Source organism: Brassica rapa, chromosome A01, assembly GCF_000309985.2.
Source record: "Brassica rapa cultivar Chiifu-401-42 chromosome A01, CAAS_Brap_v3.01, whole genome shotgun sequence".
NCBI classification, from domain to species: Eukaryota; Viridiplantae; Streptophyta; class Magnoliopsida; order Brassicales; family Brassicaceae; genus Brassica; species Brassica rapa.
In genome coordinates this window covers 27,827,814-27,849,824 of record NC_024795.2, presented here as the reverse complement: position 1 = coordinate 27,849,824, position 22,011 = coordinate 27,827,814, and the positions used below count along the sequence as shown (strand labels likewise).

Genomic DNA, 22,011 nt, shown 5'->3' with positions numbered 1-22,011 from the left:
TTAAACTCAGGGACATTGACAAATGAAGATGAAGAATTGTTTGGATTCCAAGAATAATAGTTTTGACTCCCAAAAAGGGGAAACAAAGTCTACAAAATGTAATGTATTAGTGGAAGATCTCTCCTCTATTTTGCTATATCCTCTCTAATATACAGCTTAATGCTAATCCCATCAACTCTGATGATAGACACAGGAAACCAAAACTGAATCAAAAGTCTCAAATCTCATTTCCAACAATCAGACGTGACTTGTTCTACTACAGAAGCCTCTTTCTTCTCCTGAAGCCAAACCAGTCATACCTCAGCATCTCCCTTCCAGATGCACCAAGCTCATTGAAATGCTAAACCGATCTTTCTCCTTGGTTAAAGTGAATGAACATCAGAACTAGAATGGAACAACATAAGGAAGAGCTACAATGTCAGCAGATTCTATACTAAGAGCCTGGTTCCAGACTTGCAGAGTCTCATCCAATCCAGTAGTAGTAGAATCTGTTTTTGGCTTCTTTAATACTTTCACACCAGACTGACCAAAAAGCCACTCTTGTTCTTCAGTTTCATCAACCTCATCCCTTTCTGGTACATTCAGTATCTGATCCAAATACTTTAAGTCCGAGTGAGGCCGCTTTTTCGCTGATGCTTCACCGTTCTCCTTCGCTTTCACAGAAGATATACTTGGATGGCTTTTGGGTTCTTGAGACTTGATGAAACCGTTAACTCTATGCTCCTTGGCCTCTGGATTACACAGTGTTCCTTGCAACTCAGTAACAGGTTTTAGAGGAGTTTGGCATTCTCCCAACTTTCTTCCATTTTCCACGGATGATACTGGAGAAGCAACTGGCCTCAGCATCTTGTTAGGCCTAGATCCATTCTCTGCATAGCAATTAAAAAAAAAGGTGCTAAGAGACAAACAATAGTAGTACACAGATTGTCAAGACTTGAAACATGACTCACTACAGTAAGAACCCACCATCTATAAATGTATACCTATTCCATTAAATAAAAAGAGTAATGATAAGAACTCACCATGCAAGAACCCATTTGTCTCAAGATCTTTCCGTTTGCCAAGAATGCCCTCTGAGCTAAGATTTTTTATGCTATCCCTTGAAAGGTCCTCCTGCCTTCTAAAATTACTAGTATCTACATGTCTCTCCTTTAACTTGGGCCCTCCCTCTACATCTTTTGGTTTGCCCTGACCAATTTTGTTTAACGCCTCTGTTTCCTCCTCTTTACTACCTCTATGTGTTGTGTACTTCGGTTCAGTTTTCTTACTATCCAGTGGCATATCAGCCACAATCACACTTCCTCTGCGGTGATTCTTCTCTTGTAGTTCCATTTTCTTTGCCTGATCTTTCTTCTCCAATGGTTTAAACATGACCTCCTCGGTTCCTTTCTGACCACTGCAAGATGATACATTTTCAGGCCTCCTCTCCATTGCAAAATTTTTATTGATTCTTCTTTCATCATCATTCCTAATCTTTCCCACGCTTTGACTTTCTGTAGCTTCTTCTTCATCTCTGATCCTTCTTGCCAGGTCTTGTATAAACTTAGACTCTCCATTACCATTACTCTGCGAGTTATCTCTTACAAGCTTCTCTCCGTCTTGTGTGTTCGGCAGAACACCAGCAGCTTTTCTGTCCTCTGAGGTTCTGCTCTTTTCTTTATTCCGGTATTTGTCTTTCCTATCTTTATGTTTCTCTTTTTTCTCCTTCCGTTCCTTGTGCTTGTCTTTGCTTGTTTCTTTATCCTTCTTCTCCTTTTTGTGCTTCTTCTCCTTCTTTTGCTTTTCCTGCATTTTCAATCCCAGTAGAAAAAAATCACACATGCATATAAGTGATGATTAAAAGAAAGGCATACATAGTATTAATTACCTCCAGTACATACCTAGTCTGATACATTATTAGCTTTACACTAACTCTTAACCTACTAACTATATATTATTATAGTTACAATAGTTTCTCAAGATGCTACAATTCTTAGAAATTCTCATATTCCTCCAAGTGATATTAGTATATTAATTGACTGTAAACTTCAGGTCAAATAGGCAAACCCCTACACCAATAATCCATATTATCTAACATCCAAAACTACCAGCATCAAAACCACATAATCACTTCAATATCTCAGCACCTCAGCATTCTAAATTAGTCAAGGATCCAGAAAAGCTTGTTATGGACCAGAAAAAAAATCATAAGAATGAGAAATGGAAGAACAACTACGGCAGACCAGAAGCTACTACTTTTTATTTTAAAGGTTGAAAAAGATAGGAGTTTTTTTTTTCAACTCATCTTTGCCAATTCATTGGAGTTTATGATTCTCTAATACCAGTTTATGTCTTTCAGCATTCATGATTCTCACTATAGATAGCTACATTTGCAAGATAAAATTCTTTAAAAGTCTAGGAGACAACACAAAGAATCTCATGAACTCGGCCATTCACCACTCTCTTCCATTATCTTAAGATATTGATTAGACTCCAGTCTCTTGGTAAAGTTTTCTTCATCATATTCTAAGAGCCTAAGGGGCAAGACATGTGTTACCTAAGTGTGCACTAGTCACTCTCCAAAAAAATTCACCCATACGAGCTTAGAAACACCGGAAAGACCACAAATTCAAATGAGAGTAGATCCTATGAGGGTAACCTTTATCAAAGAGTCTGCTTCATCGGTGCTAATCTTCTTCTCATATCCTGGAGGTGGAAATGGAAAGCAACGAGACATGTCACTTCTTCCTCACGTTCCTTAAAGTGGTAACCACTCTTCTCGTTACTTTCTCAATCCTTTATCCCAGTAGCACCTGACCAGATCAGAGACTATGATCCAGCCCACCATATCAAATAAAATCACTCCAAACTTTCTATAAAACCACTTCAATCCTATCTTCACAGATCCCAAGTGCAGTATAAAATTAGCAACCGAGATTAGTCGCTAACCTGTCAAAGGCACCAGTAGAAATCGATATCATTTCCAGATTAAGCTCAGATTAAGGAGTTAACAGCTCAAAAGCACCTTTTATCAGCAGGCAGCCGCCAACAAGTTGGCCTCTTTATTGAATGTGAAGAAACCCAATTTCCCCAAATCAAATAGAAACACTTTCGATCAGTGTTTAATCTCCAAGGGACGGACGATCCTAATTAGTATAAGACATCCAAAAATTAGGGTTGCGACCAAATCAGACCCTAATAAGATAAAAACCAATCGGACCAAAAAAATCACCAGCCTTGACGATCGCCAAGTGCAATTGGCGCAGGTGGAAGTACGAAAGGCTAAACCTTTAAGGGAATCCAGATAGCAAAAAGAGCTGTCGGATCAAACTTTCAGACAAAAAAAAAAACACGAAACTTCACTTTAGAAAGAAAGGTTTTTTCAGCTTGTCGGAAAATAGAAAAATCAGCGTAGTTCTTATTGAAACAGTTTTAGATATTTTTTTCTTTCTTAATTTGATAATCATATACAAGACAGCAGAGAGATAGATAGAGAGAGATTGGAAGATCTCAGAAAAGAGAGAGAAGAGGAAATACAATGAAGAAAGTGAAAATTATCTCTCCTCTCTCTCTCTAAATCCCCATGTGTTAGCATATGGGTATGTGTATATATATACCTTCTATGTATGTATCTGTAATGCTCTCTTTTTAAAAAATCACGGGTATTATTTGTATATATGGGTCTGTTCTTGAACAAGAAGAAGACTCTCTCTCTCTCTCAATTCCCCGACCAAGAAAGCAGAAACTTTGGTCCGAAGCTGGGAAAAAATTATTTATAATGAGAAAAAATCCAAGAATGGGCTTTAAGTGATATTTGGGCTTAGCCCATCATCAGTCATTATCATTGACCAAAAGTAGAATGAATCAGTTCTCTTTTAACACTGGGAATCAAAAGATTAAGAATTTTCCAAAAATGGCTATACAAAAATCTAAAAGTGTAACACTTAGAAGATAGGTCTTTCTTTGAAGTGCAACTGATCAATAACTTCACTGCAATCACCAGTACCATCTCCTTCCATCAAACACTCAACATAATCCAACATTCTACTCTTCTCTACAACCCCACTTGATCTCAGAAGCTCCATTACCAGCTCACGCGCCTGCTCACTCTCTCCTTCCTTCTTCAAACCTTGAATCACTAAGCAGAAGGATCTGAAACTCGGGACGAACCCGGTTCCAAGAACAAGTGTGATCAGCTCCACACACTTGCTCTGTTCCTTCCTGCCACAGTAAGATTCTATGACAGTGTCTATCGCCTTCTCATTATAAACACCTATCTTGAGCATAGTTTGGATCAGTTCGTTGGACTCATCTATTCTTCCTTCTTTGCATAGACGTGTGACAACGAAACCATATACTCCGCGTGTTGATCCACCTAGCTCTTCAACCATTGATATTAGCTTGTTCTGAGATAACGCAAGTCCATGTAGCAGAGATGAATAGACACGCTCGTTAAGTTCATATCCTCTTGCAACCATAACACTAACGGTCTCTAGAGCACGGTCTAGCTTTCCGTTATCCACATATCCTTTCACCATTACAGTATAAGTAACATGATTCGGAGAAACTCCTGAATCTCGCATAGTAGCAAGAAGCTTCTCTGCTTCCTCCACTCTTCCAAATCGGCAAAGACCGTTGATGATGATCGTGTAAGGATAAACATTCGGCAAACAGCCACTCGACTTCATCGCTTCCAGCATCCTCAATGAACCGCTAACATCGCCTGAACGAATCAGCCCCTCAACAAGTGTTGTGTAGGTCACCACAGAAGGAACTAAACCAAGCTTATTAATCTTCCCAAACATCGCTAACTCCTCTTTCACTTTACAGCCTTTACTCAACACGTCGAGAAGCACGTTCAGGGAGTGAGGAGTAGTCAACAGTCTCATCTTACACAACGTCTCAACAATAAACAACGCGTCCTTAGTTTTACCGAGTTTACAGAAACCATCAATAAGAGCTGTACAAGTAACTTCATCTACCTTTATCCCTTTTCTCACCATCAAACTTAAGAACGAACTCGCTACATCAACCTTCCCTTGCTTGCACAAACCATCTATCATACCCGTGAACGTTACACAATCAGGCTCAACGTCAAAAGAACTCATCGAACCAAGAAGCTTGTACGCCACATTCATAAACCCTTCTCTACAAACCCCATCGATCAAAACGTTATAGCTCACAACATCAGGCGCCAAACCATCACCAACCATTCTCTTCAACAAATACACAGCTTTAAACGGTTTCCCAACTCTACACAACCCTCCCATAAGCTCATTAAAACTTCTCACATTAGGCCTACAACCCCTCTTCTCCATCACAGCAAGAACCTCAAAAGCCTGAACGATCCTCCCATCTTTACAGTAACCATTAATCAACGCGTTGTAAGTCACCACGCTAGGGTACACCCCGTCCTCACACATCTTTCGATAAACACCATTAGCCTCTTCAACCTTCCCCTCTCTACACAACCCATCGATCAAAACCGTATACGTGTGAACATTCGCCTTACACCCTTTAGTCCTCATTTCATCAAACAAGGTAAAACCTTTCTCAACCAAACCCTCATCACACAACGCTTTAATAAGCACAGTAAAGGTCCGTGTGCTCGGCTCACAACCTTTCTCACCCATTTGTTCTTTAAACACAAAAGCTTCCTCAAGTCTCCCTACTTCACACAACCCGTGAATCAAATTAGAGTAAGTAACAGAGTTTGGTTCAGAACCTTCCTCTCTAGACATGACGTTAAACACTCTAAGAGCTTCTCCAAGATTCAACACACGGCAAAAGCCAAGAACCAAAGAAGTGCATATATGAGAGTCTAACACAAACCCGATTTTCAAAATCCTGCACATAAACATCTCAGCTGATTCAGTGAAGCCGTTCTTGCAGAGAGCGTTGACGATTGTTCTGTAATCAATCTCCCCAGGGAGAAAGCCATCAGCTTCCATTCTTTTATAAGTCGAGTAAGCCAATAGGCCTAAGTCAAGCTTAGCTAAAGACATCAGAAGAGAGCTGTAACAAGGGTAGTTTAATCTGAACCCAGCCCCGTCTCTCAGAGTATCGAAACAATCCATTAGTCTCAGGATCTCTCTCTCGTGTTTGTTGCACTCTCTGATCAACGCGAGGATGACGCAATGCGCGATTTGGTAGAGACCTGAAGAGACGATGAGTTTCAGGAGGTGGGTTTTCTGATTCGGGTGGAAGCAATAGGAGGAGTGCTTGCAGACCCATGTGAAGAAACGTACGCAGGTTCCGGTTTCGCTACTGTGAAGGGAGATTACTTGGGAAGCGATGTGTGGGCTCAAGTGGGAAGCTAGGGTTTTGAGAGTGGTGTTTTTCTCCCAATTTGGGGTTTTTAGTAATGATGCGACATCGCGAGCCGCCGCCGCCGCGGCATGAGAGGGTTGGGGAGATGGGGAGGAGTAGGCATTAGGAGAATGAAGAGCATGACGAGCTAAAGCTGAGATCTTTCGAGAGTTTCTGATGTGTATCAGCATGCACGAATTGGAGAAGGAGAAGGAGAAGGAGAAGCCGTTAAAAATGGTTACTTTAGGGTTTTAGCAGCACTCAGGGCTATTGAACAAGGAAAATCAAGTGTCATCGGTTTGCGTTTTGAATCTCACGTGACCGGTTATTAGAAAATTGAAACTGGACCGGACTAAACCAATGCAGCATTAGAAACTTTGAGTCTTTTGAATCCGTTTAACGATTAATTCTTCTCGAGTAATAGCACCCAAAACCTTAATTGGCAAGAATACAAAAAGACAATGAAAGAAAGTATTTTGTGTTGACGAAAAGTTTGTCTAGTAAACAATAAACACCATTTGAGAGTTTTGAGACTGAGCAGAAGTAGAACACGGCAAAAAATACACTTGGGCCAGACCAATTTCACAGACGCCAAGGATGTTTCCCTTTTCTCATTCACTACCATTGAGCAACTGTGTTTGTGCAATGTACATGTATCCTCCTTCCACTTTGTGAACGACCCAACCAAGTGAGTGTTGTGTGGTCAAATGACCAAAAACTAGTTCTTTATTGCTGCTACATCACCAAATCATCAGCCGAGTAGTAGTCCGCAATAAGACGGTACATGTAAGATGGGTTGTGTCCTCCCCTGTTAACCAAAACAAACTAGCGACATGAGAATGAACCCCATTCTTTTTTTTTTTTTGATCAAAGAGAATGAACCAATCTAAGAATATAGTAACTAGAGGAAACTCAAGGATATGTAAATGAGACTTACGTGTCGGTTATAAAGAGACTGACGAGGCTCGGTGGGACGTAATCGAATGTTGGGTTGACTACTTGAAGAAGGGGAGACCCGGAACCGGTTCCAAAATCCAGGCAATCAGAGAATTCGCCAAAATCCAACAGTTCAGAAGGAGATCTCAGCTCGTTTAGTAACACCTCCGGATTGTGAGGATAGAGTGGACATAGCTGTTTATCATATATAAAAGCTCTAAGTAAAGTTTTAAGGTTTATGAGAGGAATCACTGGTTTGAATAAAGTAAACAACTTGAAACCAAACCTTGTGACTACCGGCTAGAACCACAAATGGGACTGCGTGCTTTTTTGCTGCCAAAGCAGCCATGTTGACTCCAACAGGTCCTATAACTCCACCATTGGCCATCACTGCATGAGCTCCAATTATAACCTGTGCATTATCACATCATTTGAGATCTATTAGGGACAAGAAACAATAGATTTGGGCAGGATTGACCATATACGTACCATGTTCACTCGAGATATCATAGCAAACACTGCAGAGTCAGTGATCACAGTGGTCTGCAGACCTCTAGCTACCAATTCTTTTGCTAATAGATGTCCCTGATACCTAACAATATACAAATAGAGTAGAATTAGAAGGACACCAACGATGGTAATGATGAGACATCGGGAAAAGAAGTCACCAAACCTTGGAGCACCTTCGGCGACAAATACACGAAATGATCTTTTCTTCTCCTTTGCAGCACATAGAAACTCGAGTACCGTTCTTGAGCTACCCAGGGTTAGAATCACCTCACTGATAAAATAAAAAGGTTGTCATCAAGGAAAGCCATTGACAAACGAATTCATTGGTCCCCCGTCTATTGCATGTTACAGAAAATTAATGGTATAGAGACGAAAAGTACTTTTGATGTATGTGCTCTACAGCTTGCTCGGCGATCTGCTCATGACAACCAGCAATCTCGTGGATAAGTTGATTGACTCCTTCTATAACATCATGCTTCAGCTTCCGAGTTATTGAACTTTTGTCGGCAGCTAAACAAAAGTACATCACACCATTAATATCTACGAGAAATGTACATATTTTAGCTGCCAAACAAAAATTTGGCCTAATGTTCATCCAAGATAATTTCAATTAAAGCGAAATGAACGGTGAAACCAGACTGTTAATAATAGAAGTTGATTCTCTTTATTTACCCCTATAACTCAGCAACACAAATTCACAGAAACAACTAGCAATTGAACCTACCAGAACCAGTAATCAAGGGTTCTGTCTACAGTTCCCTAAACTTTCCCAAGCCGAAAAGTCCTCAAAGTGAATCAAGATTCCTCGATACCTAAATATGTTACATCTAGTGTGAAATTAAAGTCCACGTCTCCGACGGTTCCCAAAGAAAACAACGAGAATCGGGTTGTCAAAGAGAACGCACAGTAACTTTATTATATTACTACCATAACACTTCTCTTCATAGCTTATCAAGGACTTAACTAAATAACGCAGCAATATTTTCTAACAAATAAAAATTAGCATTTGTAAAGGAATGGATAAAGGTACATTTACTTTTGCTTTCGGAATCAGCACCGGACGAAGAAGTGTACGGAGCCGTCGCAGACTCAGGAGTTCCCTCGAGAAGCGTCTGCAAAGAAGGAGGACGCAACGTACTCCTAGCAGCAGCAGCAACAACCGCTGCAGACATCGCAGGATACCCAATCCCTTTCCCATTAACATCTTCATCGTCATCACTCGCATCCAACAAATCCAACCCCGCCACAGCTGCTGTAGCAAGAGACAGATCCTCCTCCCTTATTATATGCAAAACCCGCCTCACTACATTCCCCACCGCAAGCTCTACACAAAAACCAATAAAAATCATTCCTTTAAAGAGAAACTTCACAGGTTGAAAAGAAACACAACATACCAACAGGATTAGCAGCGACCAGTTGCGCACCAACGGCTTTCACAGCATCAATAAGAGCTGAAGCTTGGTTTGCATGAGGCACCCGATGATGAGAGATCACCGACCTAAGAAGCTCCACGGTGCATCTAGCTGTAGCTTGAGATCCCTCAATCTTACTGTATTGAATCAAAATCAGAAAACTCTCTTAATTAACTAACAATTACGAAATTACAAGCTGTTTAAAGAGGATAATACCGTTTCCTGAGCTTGTTAACAAACTCAAGCACCATCGATTGCACGTCCGGCATCTTACTTTAACCCTAATCGAAAACTAAGAGGCGTTAGATTCCATAAACCCTAATCAAGCGCGATTCGCGGCAATAGAGAGATTAAATGAATACGAGGGGAAGGAAAAGAGAAGCGGATGTGCTTACCGGTGAGAATGCGACGGTGGCGAACGGTGAGGAGATGAAGTAGAGAGGGAATATTCCGGCGAGAGAGAAACGGAATTGAACGAGAAGACCAGATAGTGAGAAGCGGGGGGTTTAATAGGTCTTAGCGTTTGGGCTGCAGAGACAAAGGCCCAATACGAAAGCCTCGTATACTTTAGTTTATATTTGATAAATCAATACAAAATTTCATTTTCAGTTATATTTTTATATAATTCCTCTAATTAATATCATAAAATTTAGATATTAAATTAAGAAAATATTATATTAGTATAATGATAACATTCTCTTATAAATATATTTTTCTTCTTAAAATTTTTCCAACACCAAATATCATTTTATTTTTCTGCAAACATGAATCTAAGCTTTTGAAAGATGACTGTTTAAATTTGATTGGCATATACACGGCAAATAATTTATTCATGTATATAATTCATGGTAATTTCCAGGAAATCACTAAAAAATATTTTTTCAGATGCATTTACGAAGAAGACTATTGAGAAAAGCAGAGGAGAGTGAAAGATGTGTCAACACGTGTCCACTAAGAGATGTCTCCTCCTTCCCGTAATTATTTATATATTATATTTTGAATTTTAAATAACAAGTATAAATTACTAAAACTGTTAAAAGTTTCACACTCAAATTTTGTGATCTAATGATTTAAAACTTTTGTTATGACATGATACAAATAATTAAAAAATAATATAAGTTGAAAGTCTCATTTAATAAGTATCAAAAATAAAATATATATAAATATATGTATCATTTTAAATTGAGAAAAAGACTATGATAGCACCAAACCAAGTTTTTGTTTCCAAAGTAGCACTCAATACTCAAAGTCACAAAAATAGATTTCATTAAAGAGGTAAATATACACTTATACCCCTTGGGTTAATTAATCCAAACCTTAGGGTTTAGAGTTAAGGGGTGGGGTTTTGGAATTAGGATTTAAAATTTTATAAAAAAAAAATACTAAAATAAAAAAAAAATTTAAAACAGTTTCAAAAAGTATTTTTAAATAATAAAAAGAAAATTTGAAAAAAAATAAAAAAAAAAATTTTAAAAAAAAGTTCAAAAAAATTTCGAATCTGAAAACATATAATCTGAAACTATAAAAAAAAATTATTTTTTCATTTTTTTTTTATTTTTTTTTATTTATTTTTGTTTGTTTATTTAATTTTAAACCAAGGGTATTAGAGATATTTTACCCTTTAATGAATGTCATTTTTGTGACTTTCTCCTTCTAGTGCTATTTTTGAGATATAAACTTCAAAAGGTGCTATTATTGACAATTGCCCTTTTAAATTAAACTATATGCCATATAAAAATAGATAAATATCTTAATTTTGAAATTTACTTTGAACATTTTTTTGATAAAAAATTTGAAAAAATATTGACAACTTAATTTTTTGTAAATACTATAAATTACTTAAACCAATAATCCCACACTGAAAATTTTGTTATCACTAATTTAGACTTTTTACTATAACAGATATAAATGATAAGAAAATATGAGCAAAAAGCATCATCTAATAAATATTAATATTAAAATATACCACATATATATGTTCCTATCATTTAGAGTTAATTATATATCATATCAAATAGAAAAAGTATATTTTCGATTTATAAAATTTATTTATATGTTCACACCAATTTAATTATATAATTAGTAGATAATGATTTTTTAATTATTCAATATATATCTATTATTTCTTAATATGTTATAAACATATAATATATAAAATAATTTATATATAATGTTTATCCCGCGCAAGGTGCAGATCTTAACCTAGTATTCCATTATTATGTGTTCTTGATTTTTCTTTAAATCAAAATTAAGATAAGAACCCCTTTAAAAGCTTGGGATAATCCTGCTCTAAGCAACTTGTTTATTCATTGGCCTAACTTTAATCAACTAACAAAAACACAACTTCTGCTTTATGTCTATTAAAAAGGTGTAAATAAGTAAAGTAATATATATATATATATATATATATAATTTCTTTGGTTAACTTAAGAAAATGATATGATCTCTTATATATTAATTGAGAAATATTACAACATTGTTTTGTAACTACGTGTCACCATGAGAATGAAATTCAGAATTCTTAGAGAAATAGGTTGGTTCATCTTAACTTATACTTTTTATTAAACTAACTATTAATTTGATAAATAGTGTACAAAAAAATATTCTCACACTTTTCTTAAATAAAAGCTACGAAACTGTCTAATATGGTTAACATATATATGACAATTAATGATTATGAATTTTAAATATTTGATAATAATTTTTGTATCTTAGCTTTTTTTTGTTTACTTTATATTATTAAAAGATATTAAACAACCACATTAACCATATAATATAAAAAAAATTCTTATATGTTATATTTTAAATTTTAAAATGACTATAAATTACTAAAAACGTTAAATGTCTCACACTAAAATATTGTGATCATTGGTTTAACTTTTTTTGGTAATAACAAGATACAAATTATCATAAATCGTATGAATATGAAGTCTCATTTACTAGACATTCATAATATAGAAAAAAATACTTAAATATGATAATTTCGAAATTTGTATTGAAAAAGCATTGAAAACTTATTCAAAAAATTGTACATAAGAAATTTTGTGTTTATCACATGAGTATGAATTCTCAATAATAAATATTTATATTAAATATATTATATATCTATATTCATGTCACTGAAATTTAGTTATATACCATATAAAATAAATAAAATGATTATTTTGATTTATGTACTAAAAAAAATATCATAAATAAACAAGATGTACTGTTTTGATTTATTTGTTTAGTCTAATTTAATTATATACATAATATAATACGTAAATGAATACAAATAAAAAAATAATAGATAAAAAAATTATTTTTATATCTAACATTCATTCCGCGCAATTGCGTGGATATTAAGCTAGTATAGTTGTATTCGTATAAAGCACTAGATAGAACAACAATCATAGATTTGGCCTAATATATTTTCGGCTGGATTATTTTTGTTTGCAAAATTTTATCTAGTAGAAATTATAGTTGCATCCATAATTTATATATTTTAAGTTTTATATAATTTATTTAATTTTTATTAATTAAACATTTAAAATTAGATGAAAGTAATTATGAAAAACTTCATTTTTAATTTTATTACATGTGTATAATTTTGATTTTAGTCTTAAATTTATAAAATAAAGAGGAACCGTCCATTTGAATAATAAGTTCCTTGTCAATATATTAAGGTGTATAGTTAATATAAGTGTCCAAATTTGATAATATCACACAATACACCAAGTTAAGGTCCAATTGTGTGTTTTTTTATTAATGTTGATAAGTCACAGTGAATTTAATAAATATCATATATTTCATTTTGGAATGAAGTGAAAAACAAATGATTTATAAGAAAAAAAATGTTCCAGATTCTAAATTTGCATGGATGAATGAAAAGTAGAATTCATAAACCCATTAATAATTTAGTTTTTATTTAATTTCCTTGATCATCCCCTGTTTTCATTCCACCCATAGCTATTTTTTTGTTCAACATATATTTTTGAGAATAACTAGTCAATTCCAGCCATTGTTGCCTAAACCACCACATTTTTATTCGGCTATACAGTATACACTAAAGAATTGCCTCAAGAGATTGGCACCAACCAAAGGATCATGAAGATTCTCTTTTTGTTTTGGTTCATATACTTCTATTTTCTTGTTCTTCTGCATTCTCATTGAGCTTATATGCACCATCTACATACAACTCAGTATCCCACAAAAACGTCCCAAACGCCACAGCTTCCAAAACCAACCGCTTCAGACTCAAATACGATGTCAGAATGGTCTCATCGCTATCCTCCATGCCAAAAAGAGCCAAACATTGCTTCTTTATCAGACTCCTTGCTTCCACTGTCCTTGGTTTGGCACATCTCTGCATTGTCTCGGGGTCGAACCCTGTGATGTAATGTCTCAGATGCTCCTTGGTGGATACTAAGATAGGACCGTTCACATATCCGCTTCCATGGAGATCCGGTAAGGAACACTCGAGTTGGTGTCTAAGGGAAGCAGATTTCAAGAAGTAACCACACAAGATCGAGGCAACGTACACCTTCGTGAGATGTAGTTTCTGTATCTGTGTTTTTTCTTTCAGACATGAGTTGGCACGTAATCCGATGACTGCATTTACGTGTTCTTTGATGAGCTCAAGGGCATCGCAGCTGTGGATTGACTCCAGCTCCCGGTCTTTCTTAGGCCATGTCTCGAGTCTTCCATTGTGGATGCATCTAGAGAGCTTTGGAGCGAGAGAGACTCCTATCTCAGAGTATTTGTAGAGTATTAACATGTACATTATGTCTTGGACTGCTGTTTTGCAGTAACGTTCCATGAGCTGAGCTATCCTTCTGCCAACCACATAGAAAAAAATCATGGAATTAGGGTTAGTAGGGGAAGGCAAAACCATCAACACACAAAGTATAAGATGGCTTGTGTTGCAAATTAAGCTTAACAAAGAGCTCCAAAACCAGCAGTGTGTTAAAAATGGCTAAGCAAATCAATGCATCTGAATAAAAAATCCATTCCAAGAAGAGTTTCACAAGAAAACTTAGCTAACTAGAAACATGAGAGGAGCTTAAATAGGCAGACCAACCTTATCCAGCACTAAAAACAAAACTTGCTTTACAAGTAATACTTATATTTTATATTTATTATTTTTTAATAATTAGAATAAGTTAAGTTTAACGACCTGTGGAGAGAAGCTTCATCGGAACCAGAGCTGAGAGACATACGAGCTAAAGCAGCTTCACGGTTATCTGCCAGCAACCTGAGCTCATCAGCAGCAGCATAGTGAAAGAGGTGCCGCTTGTTTAGCAACAGGCGTATCAGAAACCTCCCCTGTGACGTTCGGGGTTTAAGCGGCGCGTTAAGGCTGCTTCCAGGCCAGTAGCTGTTCTGTCCCGCCGTGGCAACCATGACCATCGGTCTATACTGGACCTTGCGCATCGCAGGAAGTACAAAGCCGCTTCTATCGCCTCTCTGTCTCCTCGAACGCGTCGGGAGAAACGAGAGAGACGCTTGATTAGAGAGGCAACTATCCATGAAAGAGCCTGTAGTTGAGAAAGAGGGAGAAGATTGTTTAGAGGAATTGCGGGAGAAGTGGCGAATATATAAACGTATGAGAGATTTCTTTTAATATTGCTGTCCATTATAAACTTTATAAAAATTAACTGGTACTTTCTTTGTACTTCTTAAGACAATGTCCAATGAAGTGTTCTTGACATAGAGTTCTCAACTTAAATATATGTGTAAATTACGTATACATAATAGTATTTAACTATATATATTTCAAATTCATGATATTAGATACTTTGAAGTGGATTTTTCATAAATTTGAGATACTCAACTTAATTAACATACTATTAATTCTTAACATTTACACCCAAAAAAAAACATACTATTAATTTATTTATGTTTTTGAGAAACCAGCATTAGATATCTTCAATGAGTATGTTCTTAAGTCGTTTTTGTGATTATTGATTTACCTCCAACTCGACAAGTGGATAGATGTCAAATTGCTTTATTCTAAGTAATTATTCATCATACATAAATCTTATTTTGGGTTTGAAAAAAAAAATCTATTTGACGAAATTAGAAAGACATGGCGAAACTTCAAATGCAATTTGTTTCTAAAAATAATCTTGAAGTTTCTAGGAAATTTATATCAGAAATGCTATCCCTTTCTTACGCAGTAAATATCTATGATTGATCCACTTACTAATATAAAATAGAAAGACATGGAGAAACTTTCAAGATTCATAGATTCAAATGAACTTAGGGAAAGCATCAAAGAATAACACAGGATTATTAGTTGACGAAAAAACTAATAATTTTTAGAAACAAGCTAGACTCTTTCTCTCTCAACTAGAATAATTGTTTCCGAATCGTATAGCTTATGAAGTCTATGAATTAATTGTACAAATTTCATTATCAAGGTAGTTAGGTGGTTGATATTTTCATATACAGAGCCATAGATTAAAAATTTATAGTGGGTCTCCGGTCTAGATTGACACATGATTTCAGATTATTGACGATCATCTAATACATATTTAAGATGTCTCGTCATTTTTTTGTCTTTTAATATTATGGAGTTATGACATCGTCATTTTTTTGTCTTTTAATATTATGGAGTTATTAGACCTCTTCGTGTTTCATAAAGTCAGCTTATATACAAAACACATCCAATTTCTTAACTACATTCACACTTAGAACATTTGTTTTGGTAACATCACTTGGAACAATTTGATTATTTTACTAATAAAATTATTTCTAGTGTAAGTTTACAAGCATTACCTCTTCTCAACTTGAAACGCAATTTGAATATCAATACTAAAAGCAAAAATTTCTCATTATGGCCTTGTAGACTGAAGGTTATGAACTCGAAATCTTTGTACCAAACTAACAGCAAACCACCACCTTATGTTAAACCTACATTTATTTCTAGTGGCCGATTAGATGGTTTAACTTTACCCTTAATTAAACCGTCTTCTAGTTTGAGTTAAAATCGTTAAATGAGGAGAATCGAGTATGTGAGAAAAATGAAAAAGATAGAATATACACATCACGCATGATGAAAAGAAAATGCATGATGTCAGAATATCATGGTCCAATTGTAAAGATGGACTTCTTCATGCACCTAGGTTACGAGTTCAAATTCTGCTAAAAAGAACTACTGCATAATGTCTCTGGATATACACATGGATATAAGTTCTTACTTTCGGGTCATTTTGAAAGTCCGGTGCATGCCTATCCATAGATCACATGCTCCTAAAAGATTAGTATGAGTCTCTTTGGACTTAGGATTTACTCCTGAGTTATAAAAAAATAATACTCCTATAATATAGATCCACTTTGAGTGTTTAGCAGTGGGGGTGCATTATAGAAATATGTTACCTCGTTCCAAGAGAAAACAAAAGGAAATATGCTGCCTGGCGGTCGTGTAATCAGCTAGGCCTTCAACTTCTAAGCCCATTAACTAACGGGTTCCATCCATCCATCCACAGCTGATAATTAAAATGGGTCAGCCCTCGTAAAAATTGTTTATAAGGTATCATCACAATTCACAAGTCGCAAGTAATTTAAAACAAAACTCATATATTATAGTTGTACAAACACCTTAGTTCAATGTGGTTGATCAAATGTTGATATCTCTATACCTAATGTACGTTTTGATTCCCATATTGCATTATGTCTTCTAAGACTATAGATGCAGTTTTTTTGGAAACTCCAACATATTATAAGTATAATTAGTTCATCGTTAATGTATAGCATGTGAAATTATTGATTTCATGTGGTTTAATAGATTTTTCTATTGTGACTTTGTGCATCGAAAGAGAAATATCGTCGCATTTCGAGTCATTCGTGATTGCATGCTCTACAAGAAATTACATTCTATTCATATGTTTTAGACTTTGGAACGTTATTTATAATAAGATAAAATCACTTACTTATCATGATCATGTACACATATGGTAGGGAAAAACAATTATCCTAGTTTAATAGTTGATCATATTGTTCGTGTGTTTTCACCATTGACCTAATGATGAACATTTACATATGATTGAATAACAATAGAAAAATCTTCGCACAACGCTGCATATTATGAACAATATATAATCGCTGGATATGTTGTAGATATGTTCAAATGTATAAATACTAGTTTTGTTCAAATGTTAAGGTTCTTAGAAAACATGCATGGTTTGCTAATATATATAGATCGCTCAATCTATAAAATAAGGTCTTTTTGTTTGTTGCAAATGTACTTTTTATATTACATTATAAACAATACGATGTTGCCCCTAAAATTATAAACAACACGATTTAGAAACTGTGCTTTCTATAGGTTAATATATAGACATGTTGAAGAGTTTTTGTGTGTATTATTAAATATTAATCTCTAATACGTGATGCTAAAACTAACAGAATACGATCCCTACTAAAAAAAAAGGACATACATTAATAACAAAAAATCCCTTGACCCTTCGCATTCAAATAAGATTTGAATATTATATCATCAAATGGATTTATGTCATTTAAAAAAAATGATACTACTATATTGCAACCTGCATGAGACAACAAGCAGAAACAGACCCAAAACCCACTTGTCACGTTCTTGTTCTTATAAAAAAATAATGTTGTTCTTTACCTCATTTAGAGAACTCTTCACACCTCCCAAATTCCAACTTTTTCTTCAAGTAAATTAAATAAAAGCTCTTTTGTCTATAGTCTCATTAAACTGCATGTATCTCGATATACAAACTCGGTGGGTGTGGTAGCCTAGTAATAATTTAAAGAAAATGGTTTTGCTATGTCCATGTTTTAAACCTCTTACGGACATAATTGTTTATACTGGAAGTCCTAAAAATTAAATTTAAAACACTAATAGATTTACTGAATATCTGGAACTCCTATAATCTCCAAAAATCTAAAATGAAAACCTTAATCTCCACAACTGTATCATGTAACTCAGTATTCTAACTATGTTTTGGAACCTTCATCCTTGGAAAAAATATTTAACTGCATCGATTAATTGAGTTAACATTAGGTGTTCTCTTGTTACACTTTGCTGGTTCTGAGCTCCATGTTGTTCCAACTTGTTCAATTCTTGTATGTAAAGACAGCAATGCCATGGGAGACGTTAATGACCGAGACTAACAAAACAAATACTCAAACAGCATTCACGGTGTAAAAGATATCGACAGAAGTCCACAATCCGAAATGAGTCGGACTGTTTTTGTGCTCTTTGATGCATGCTTACAATGCCTTTATTTTATAACTATAACTCTTAGTTAGCTTCAAATAGGATATTGTTTGTTTCCTAATGCCGTGGAGTATATAATTATTCTGCATATCCACCAATAAAGAGGGCGGTCTTTAATTGACTTCGGATAATTAAATTATGCTTTGGCTTGAACGAGTTTCTCCGTTTATTAAATCATTAAAATTACGAATACGTTGCTAGTAACTTGCTACAACTTTCCCTTTCACGAAGAGCCAAATAAATGGATTAGGTGAAGAAAACAGGATAGGGGAGACAAATGTAAAAGGCTCTTTGCTTGGTTCTTGGCCCTACGCTTCCTTTCTCAATCAACAATCTCAAGGACCTCTATGTGCCCTACCATAATCATATTCACATTTTTCTTGTTGTCACGCGTCCTCATTTCCTTTATTTTCTTTTGTTCTAGATAATTCTTCTTTCATATCATCCAATTTGTTTGTAGTTTTTTGCATCAACAAACTGATAGTTTTATCACAATCCGTCTATCTTTTGGTTTCCTTCATGGACTGAAAACTGAAATCTAAACAAATCTAGAATTTGCTGAATGATAGTGTTCTAATTAACATCAAAATATTTACTGTGTAGACATGGAAACCATAAAAATTCGATGTATCTCAAAAGTTCGTTCTCTTATCATTCATTTGATTTTAAAAAAAAATATAATTTCCTGATGCTTCAGAAATTTGAGATTTTTTTCTGGTCAGCTGGAATTTAAAGTAACATATATGCACTATTTTAAAAATCAAATCAGACAAGATTTGATTTATTTTTCTCAGTCAGATCGAATCAGGCGTAGCATGGGTCATGAAGTTGTTGCTTCTACATATATACTTTACATAAAATTTTGTTTCCTTGAAATAAGGATTTTTTTAGCTGGTGTTTTTTTTTCAATAAACTTGTATGTCGATGATTACCTTAATTACAATATTCTGGCAAAAAAAATATTTATTAAAAAAGCATATCAACACCTAATGAACAAATTGTGACGTGTGGATGTCAAATACATGAGAAACCTCCTATTATTGCACTAGCATAATAAGCATATAAGCCGTAATTCAGTAAATGTGAAAGACCAATTGTAAATATAAATGGACACTGAACATACAATAGTTAATGATCTCCATTAGTTTGATTTGTCGAACCTAACATATATATATGCTTGTCGTTCTATGTATTATCCTCACAAACTACATTGTCATGAATGTTACTACTAATGAACCCTTATTCATTAGTGAAACGAATTACGTGCAAACTATATTGGAAAGAGTAAGACCTTGCAGCCTAGTACTGCAAATAGATTTTAACAGGGAAAAATGTACGACATCGACAAAACACCGCATAGGTTTAAAGTTTTACCCAAGACTGTTAAAAATAATAATAACAAAAGCGTTTAAAATGTAAATTTAAGAACGAGAATAAACCCTAGATACTTGTTGTCCGTTGGGATATGCCAACCTTTGCCTAACTCATCCGGCCAAAAGTCGTGATGCTTACTAACCAAGAAGTGGTATATCCTCCGGTTCTACCTTGATCCCGGCCACCTTTAACGTGTCTACTTATAGTATGTGCTTGCATTTGATTATTTTTTTATTATTCTCTATCAAAAACTAATATAAATAACGTTGGCTTCTCTTCGAATATTCGCAGCGCAACTCATCTCTCTCTCTCTCTCTCTCTTCACGTTTTCACGCATTTTTTGTTCTTGAAAGTAGAGTTCTCTTCTTTTATAAAAACTCGTCTCCTCCGAGAGAGATTTTAATACACACATACATAGGGTTACTAAGAAATGAGTTTCTCGAGAGCAAAACGTGTTACCGATCCACTCCCGGACGAGGCTAGGGCTCGGCTCGTTGGATGCAGCTTTAGCAGCGGCAGCGAACATACCGGCGACGAAGACTACGACGATGATTCCCCTTGTCTGTCCGAACTAGTCCAATGGTCTTGTTTCACGTGGCGAAAGCCATGGAAATGCTGTCGTCTTCACGATCTGATCAAGAACAGCGTGCCGTTTTGCGACGTAAGCTCATGTCTCTTCTTAGAGAGCTCGGACACAATGCGGCCATCTGCAAAACCAAATGGAAATCCTCCGGCGGAGGTCTTACTGCCGGTAACCACGAATTTATCGACGTCGTCTACACACCCGTCGCCACGTCATCTCAGACCGTACGTTACATCGTCGATATAGATTTCAAGTCGCATTTCCAGGTGGCTAGACCAACGGTACAGTACGCGCGTGTTCTCCAATCACTTCCGACAATTTTTGTCGGGCGAGGGGAAGATCTAAAGCGGATCTTAAGGCTCGTGTGCGATGCGGCAAGGATATCCCTTAAGAGCTGTGGCCTCACGCTTCCGCCGTGGAGAAAAAATCGCTACATGCAGACGCGGTGGCTTGGTTCATATAAACGCACCGTCAACTTGACGCCGTCTTCTCGGGCCGTTAACACTGTCGTGTGTCGTGCCATCGGTTTCGATAACGCCGTCGGTGGCGGCCGTCTTTTTGTGCGGACTCGATAAAATTAATCGATAAAAGCCACGCGTCATTTAATAAATTGATATTTTCCGAGAGAATGAATAATAATTCATTAGTTTAGAATTTTCTCCTCTAAAATTATTTTAAAAAATGTGAGGGAAAACAAACAAATTAAAGCCAAAAAATCCAGATTATACGAAGAATAAAAAATTTGACGCGGAAAATTGACATTGTGAAGAAAATCACAAATACGAGTAATTATCGGGTGTGACAGGGCCCCAGATATGATAATATCTTATGATAGCCGTCGGATCTCGTTCAATAGTCAGATCCAAAGGTAGTAAAGTAAAAAAAGATAGATATCATCTACATAAAGATTACATTGGATAATATTTTATTATGATGATGTGTTGACGTGGCAATAACACGTAACGTAGTTCTCATGTACGTTGAATGTGACTTGGCGTAAGAAGTCACGTCAAGGTCTGGGCGCATGGGTCTGTCGTGTAGTATCGACCACACCTGATAAGCGCCTCAGTAGACAGAACAAAAGTTGGATAATAAAAAAAATTAGAGCACGTGGAATAAGATAAGGTTTATCTGTATTTTAACATTTGTTTTTATTCTCTTGAAAAATGCGAATATTCGTTTTTTTTTTCTCAGACCAGCCATTTTGTTATCCACAACTGACCTTAACCCTTTTGTCCCGATATTAATTGCGATTCTATCCACCATGAGGTGAATGAGTCATTTATATAGCTTGGTCGGAATTGATCTCATCTACTCAATGATAATAATTAATGTTTATTGATATAGCTAGACAAATTTTGGAAAGTTGGTAATTTTTTATATTAGTATAGTTACCTATTACATGTTGATATAAATGAGTCTCTTGATTTATAGTGAAAAATATGGTGTCAGCGATTAATATTATTTGGATTCGTAAAAGTTAACTTGCAATATTCGTTAATTTTTTTTTTGTATTATGATGTTGAGTTATTTTCCGAGTGTGAAAAGTTTTGCCCTGTCCTCCCCCGCTCCCCTCCAAAACTCTTGTCTTGAGAGTTGAGATCATACAAGTCTGCTTGTTGGTTGTTTTCCCCGAAGGAGCAAATGACACCACCTGAAAATCACGTGAACAGTAAGCTTAG

At 35.6% G+C, this 22,011-nt stretch overlaps 4 protein-coding genes and 1 pseudogene across 6 annotated transcripts; 1 reads left to right on the top strand and 4 right to left on the bottom strand.

Moving 5' to 3' along the window:
- Nucleotides 1-23: 23 nt before the first annotated feature.
- LOC103849388 (glutamic acid-rich protein) lies at nt 24-2,875 on the bottom strand. The gene is made up of 3 exons (XM_033291022.1): nt 2,639-2,875; nt 1,023-1,785; nt 24-869 (listed from the first exon to the last, which is right to left on the bottom strand). The coding sequence occupies exons 1-3, from the start codon at nt 2,714-2,716 to the stop codon at nt 385-387; spliced, it is 1,326 nt and encodes a 441-aa protein (XP_033146913.1). The 5' UTR covers nt 2,717-2,875; the 3' UTR covers nt 24-384.
- On the bottom strand, nt 2,638-6,536 carry LOC103849380 (pentatricopeptide repeat-containing protein At3g07290, mitochondrial). The gene is made up of 3 exons (XM_033290704.1): nt 3,212-6,536; nt 3,005-3,125; nt 2,638-2,928 (listed from the first exon to the last, which is right to left on the bottom strand). Exon 1 carries the CDS (start codon nt 6,477-6,479, stop codon nt 3,924-3,926), a length of 2,556 nt encoding a protein of 851 aa, XP_033146595.1. The 5' UTR covers nt 6,480-6,536; the 3' UTR covers nt 2,638-2,928; nt 3,005-3,125; nt 3,212-3,923.
- A 170-nt stretch (nt 6,537-6,706) lies between these two features.
- LOC103849359 (translation initiation factor eIF-2B subunit beta) lies at nt 6,707-9,712 on the bottom strand. 3 transcript variants are annotated; one of them, XM_009126136.3, is made up of 10 exons: nt 9,542-9,712; nt 9,363-9,427; nt 9,129-9,283; nt 8,765-9,058; nt 8,115-8,244; nt 7,898-8,005; nt 7,714-7,816; nt 7,511-7,636; nt 7,226-7,419; nt 6,707-7,096 (listed from the first exon to the last, which is right to left on the bottom strand). In XM_009126136.3, exons 2-10 carry the CDS (start codon nt 9,413-9,415, stop codon nt 7,024-7,026), a joined length of 1,236 nt encoding a protein of 411 aa, XP_009124384.1. In that variant the 5' UTR covers nt 9,416-9,427; nt 9,542-9,712; the 3' UTR covers nt 6,707-7,023. The 3 variants fall into 3 exon arrangements, with proteins under 3 accessions (XP_009124384.1, XP_009124393.1, XP_009124390.1); XM_009126145.3 differs by having other exon boundaries at nt 6,744-7,096; nt 8,771-9,058; XM_009126142.3 differs by having other exon boundaries at nt 6,751-7,096; nt 9,363-9,438; nt 9,542-9,630.
- A 2,159-nt stretch (nt 9,713-11,871) lies between these two features.
- On the bottom strand, nt 11,872-19,636 carry LOC103849349 (UV-B-induced protein At3g17800, chloroplastic). Its single transcript, XM_009126129.3, has 2 exons — nt 14,302-19,636; nt 11,872-13,960 (listed from the first exon to the last, which is right to left on the bottom strand). Exons 1-2 carry the CDS (start codon nt 14,652-14,654, stop codon nt 13,258-13,260), a joined length of 1,056 nt encoding a protein of 351 aa, XP_009124377.1. The 5' UTR covers nt 14,655-19,636; the 3' UTR covers nt 11,872-13,257.
- Nucleotides 19,637-19,937: 301 nt separating this feature from the next.
- Nucleotides 19,938-20,998, top strand: LOC103849340 (annotated as a pseudogene).
- The last annotated feature ends 1,013 nt before the right edge of the window (nt 20,999-22,011 follow it).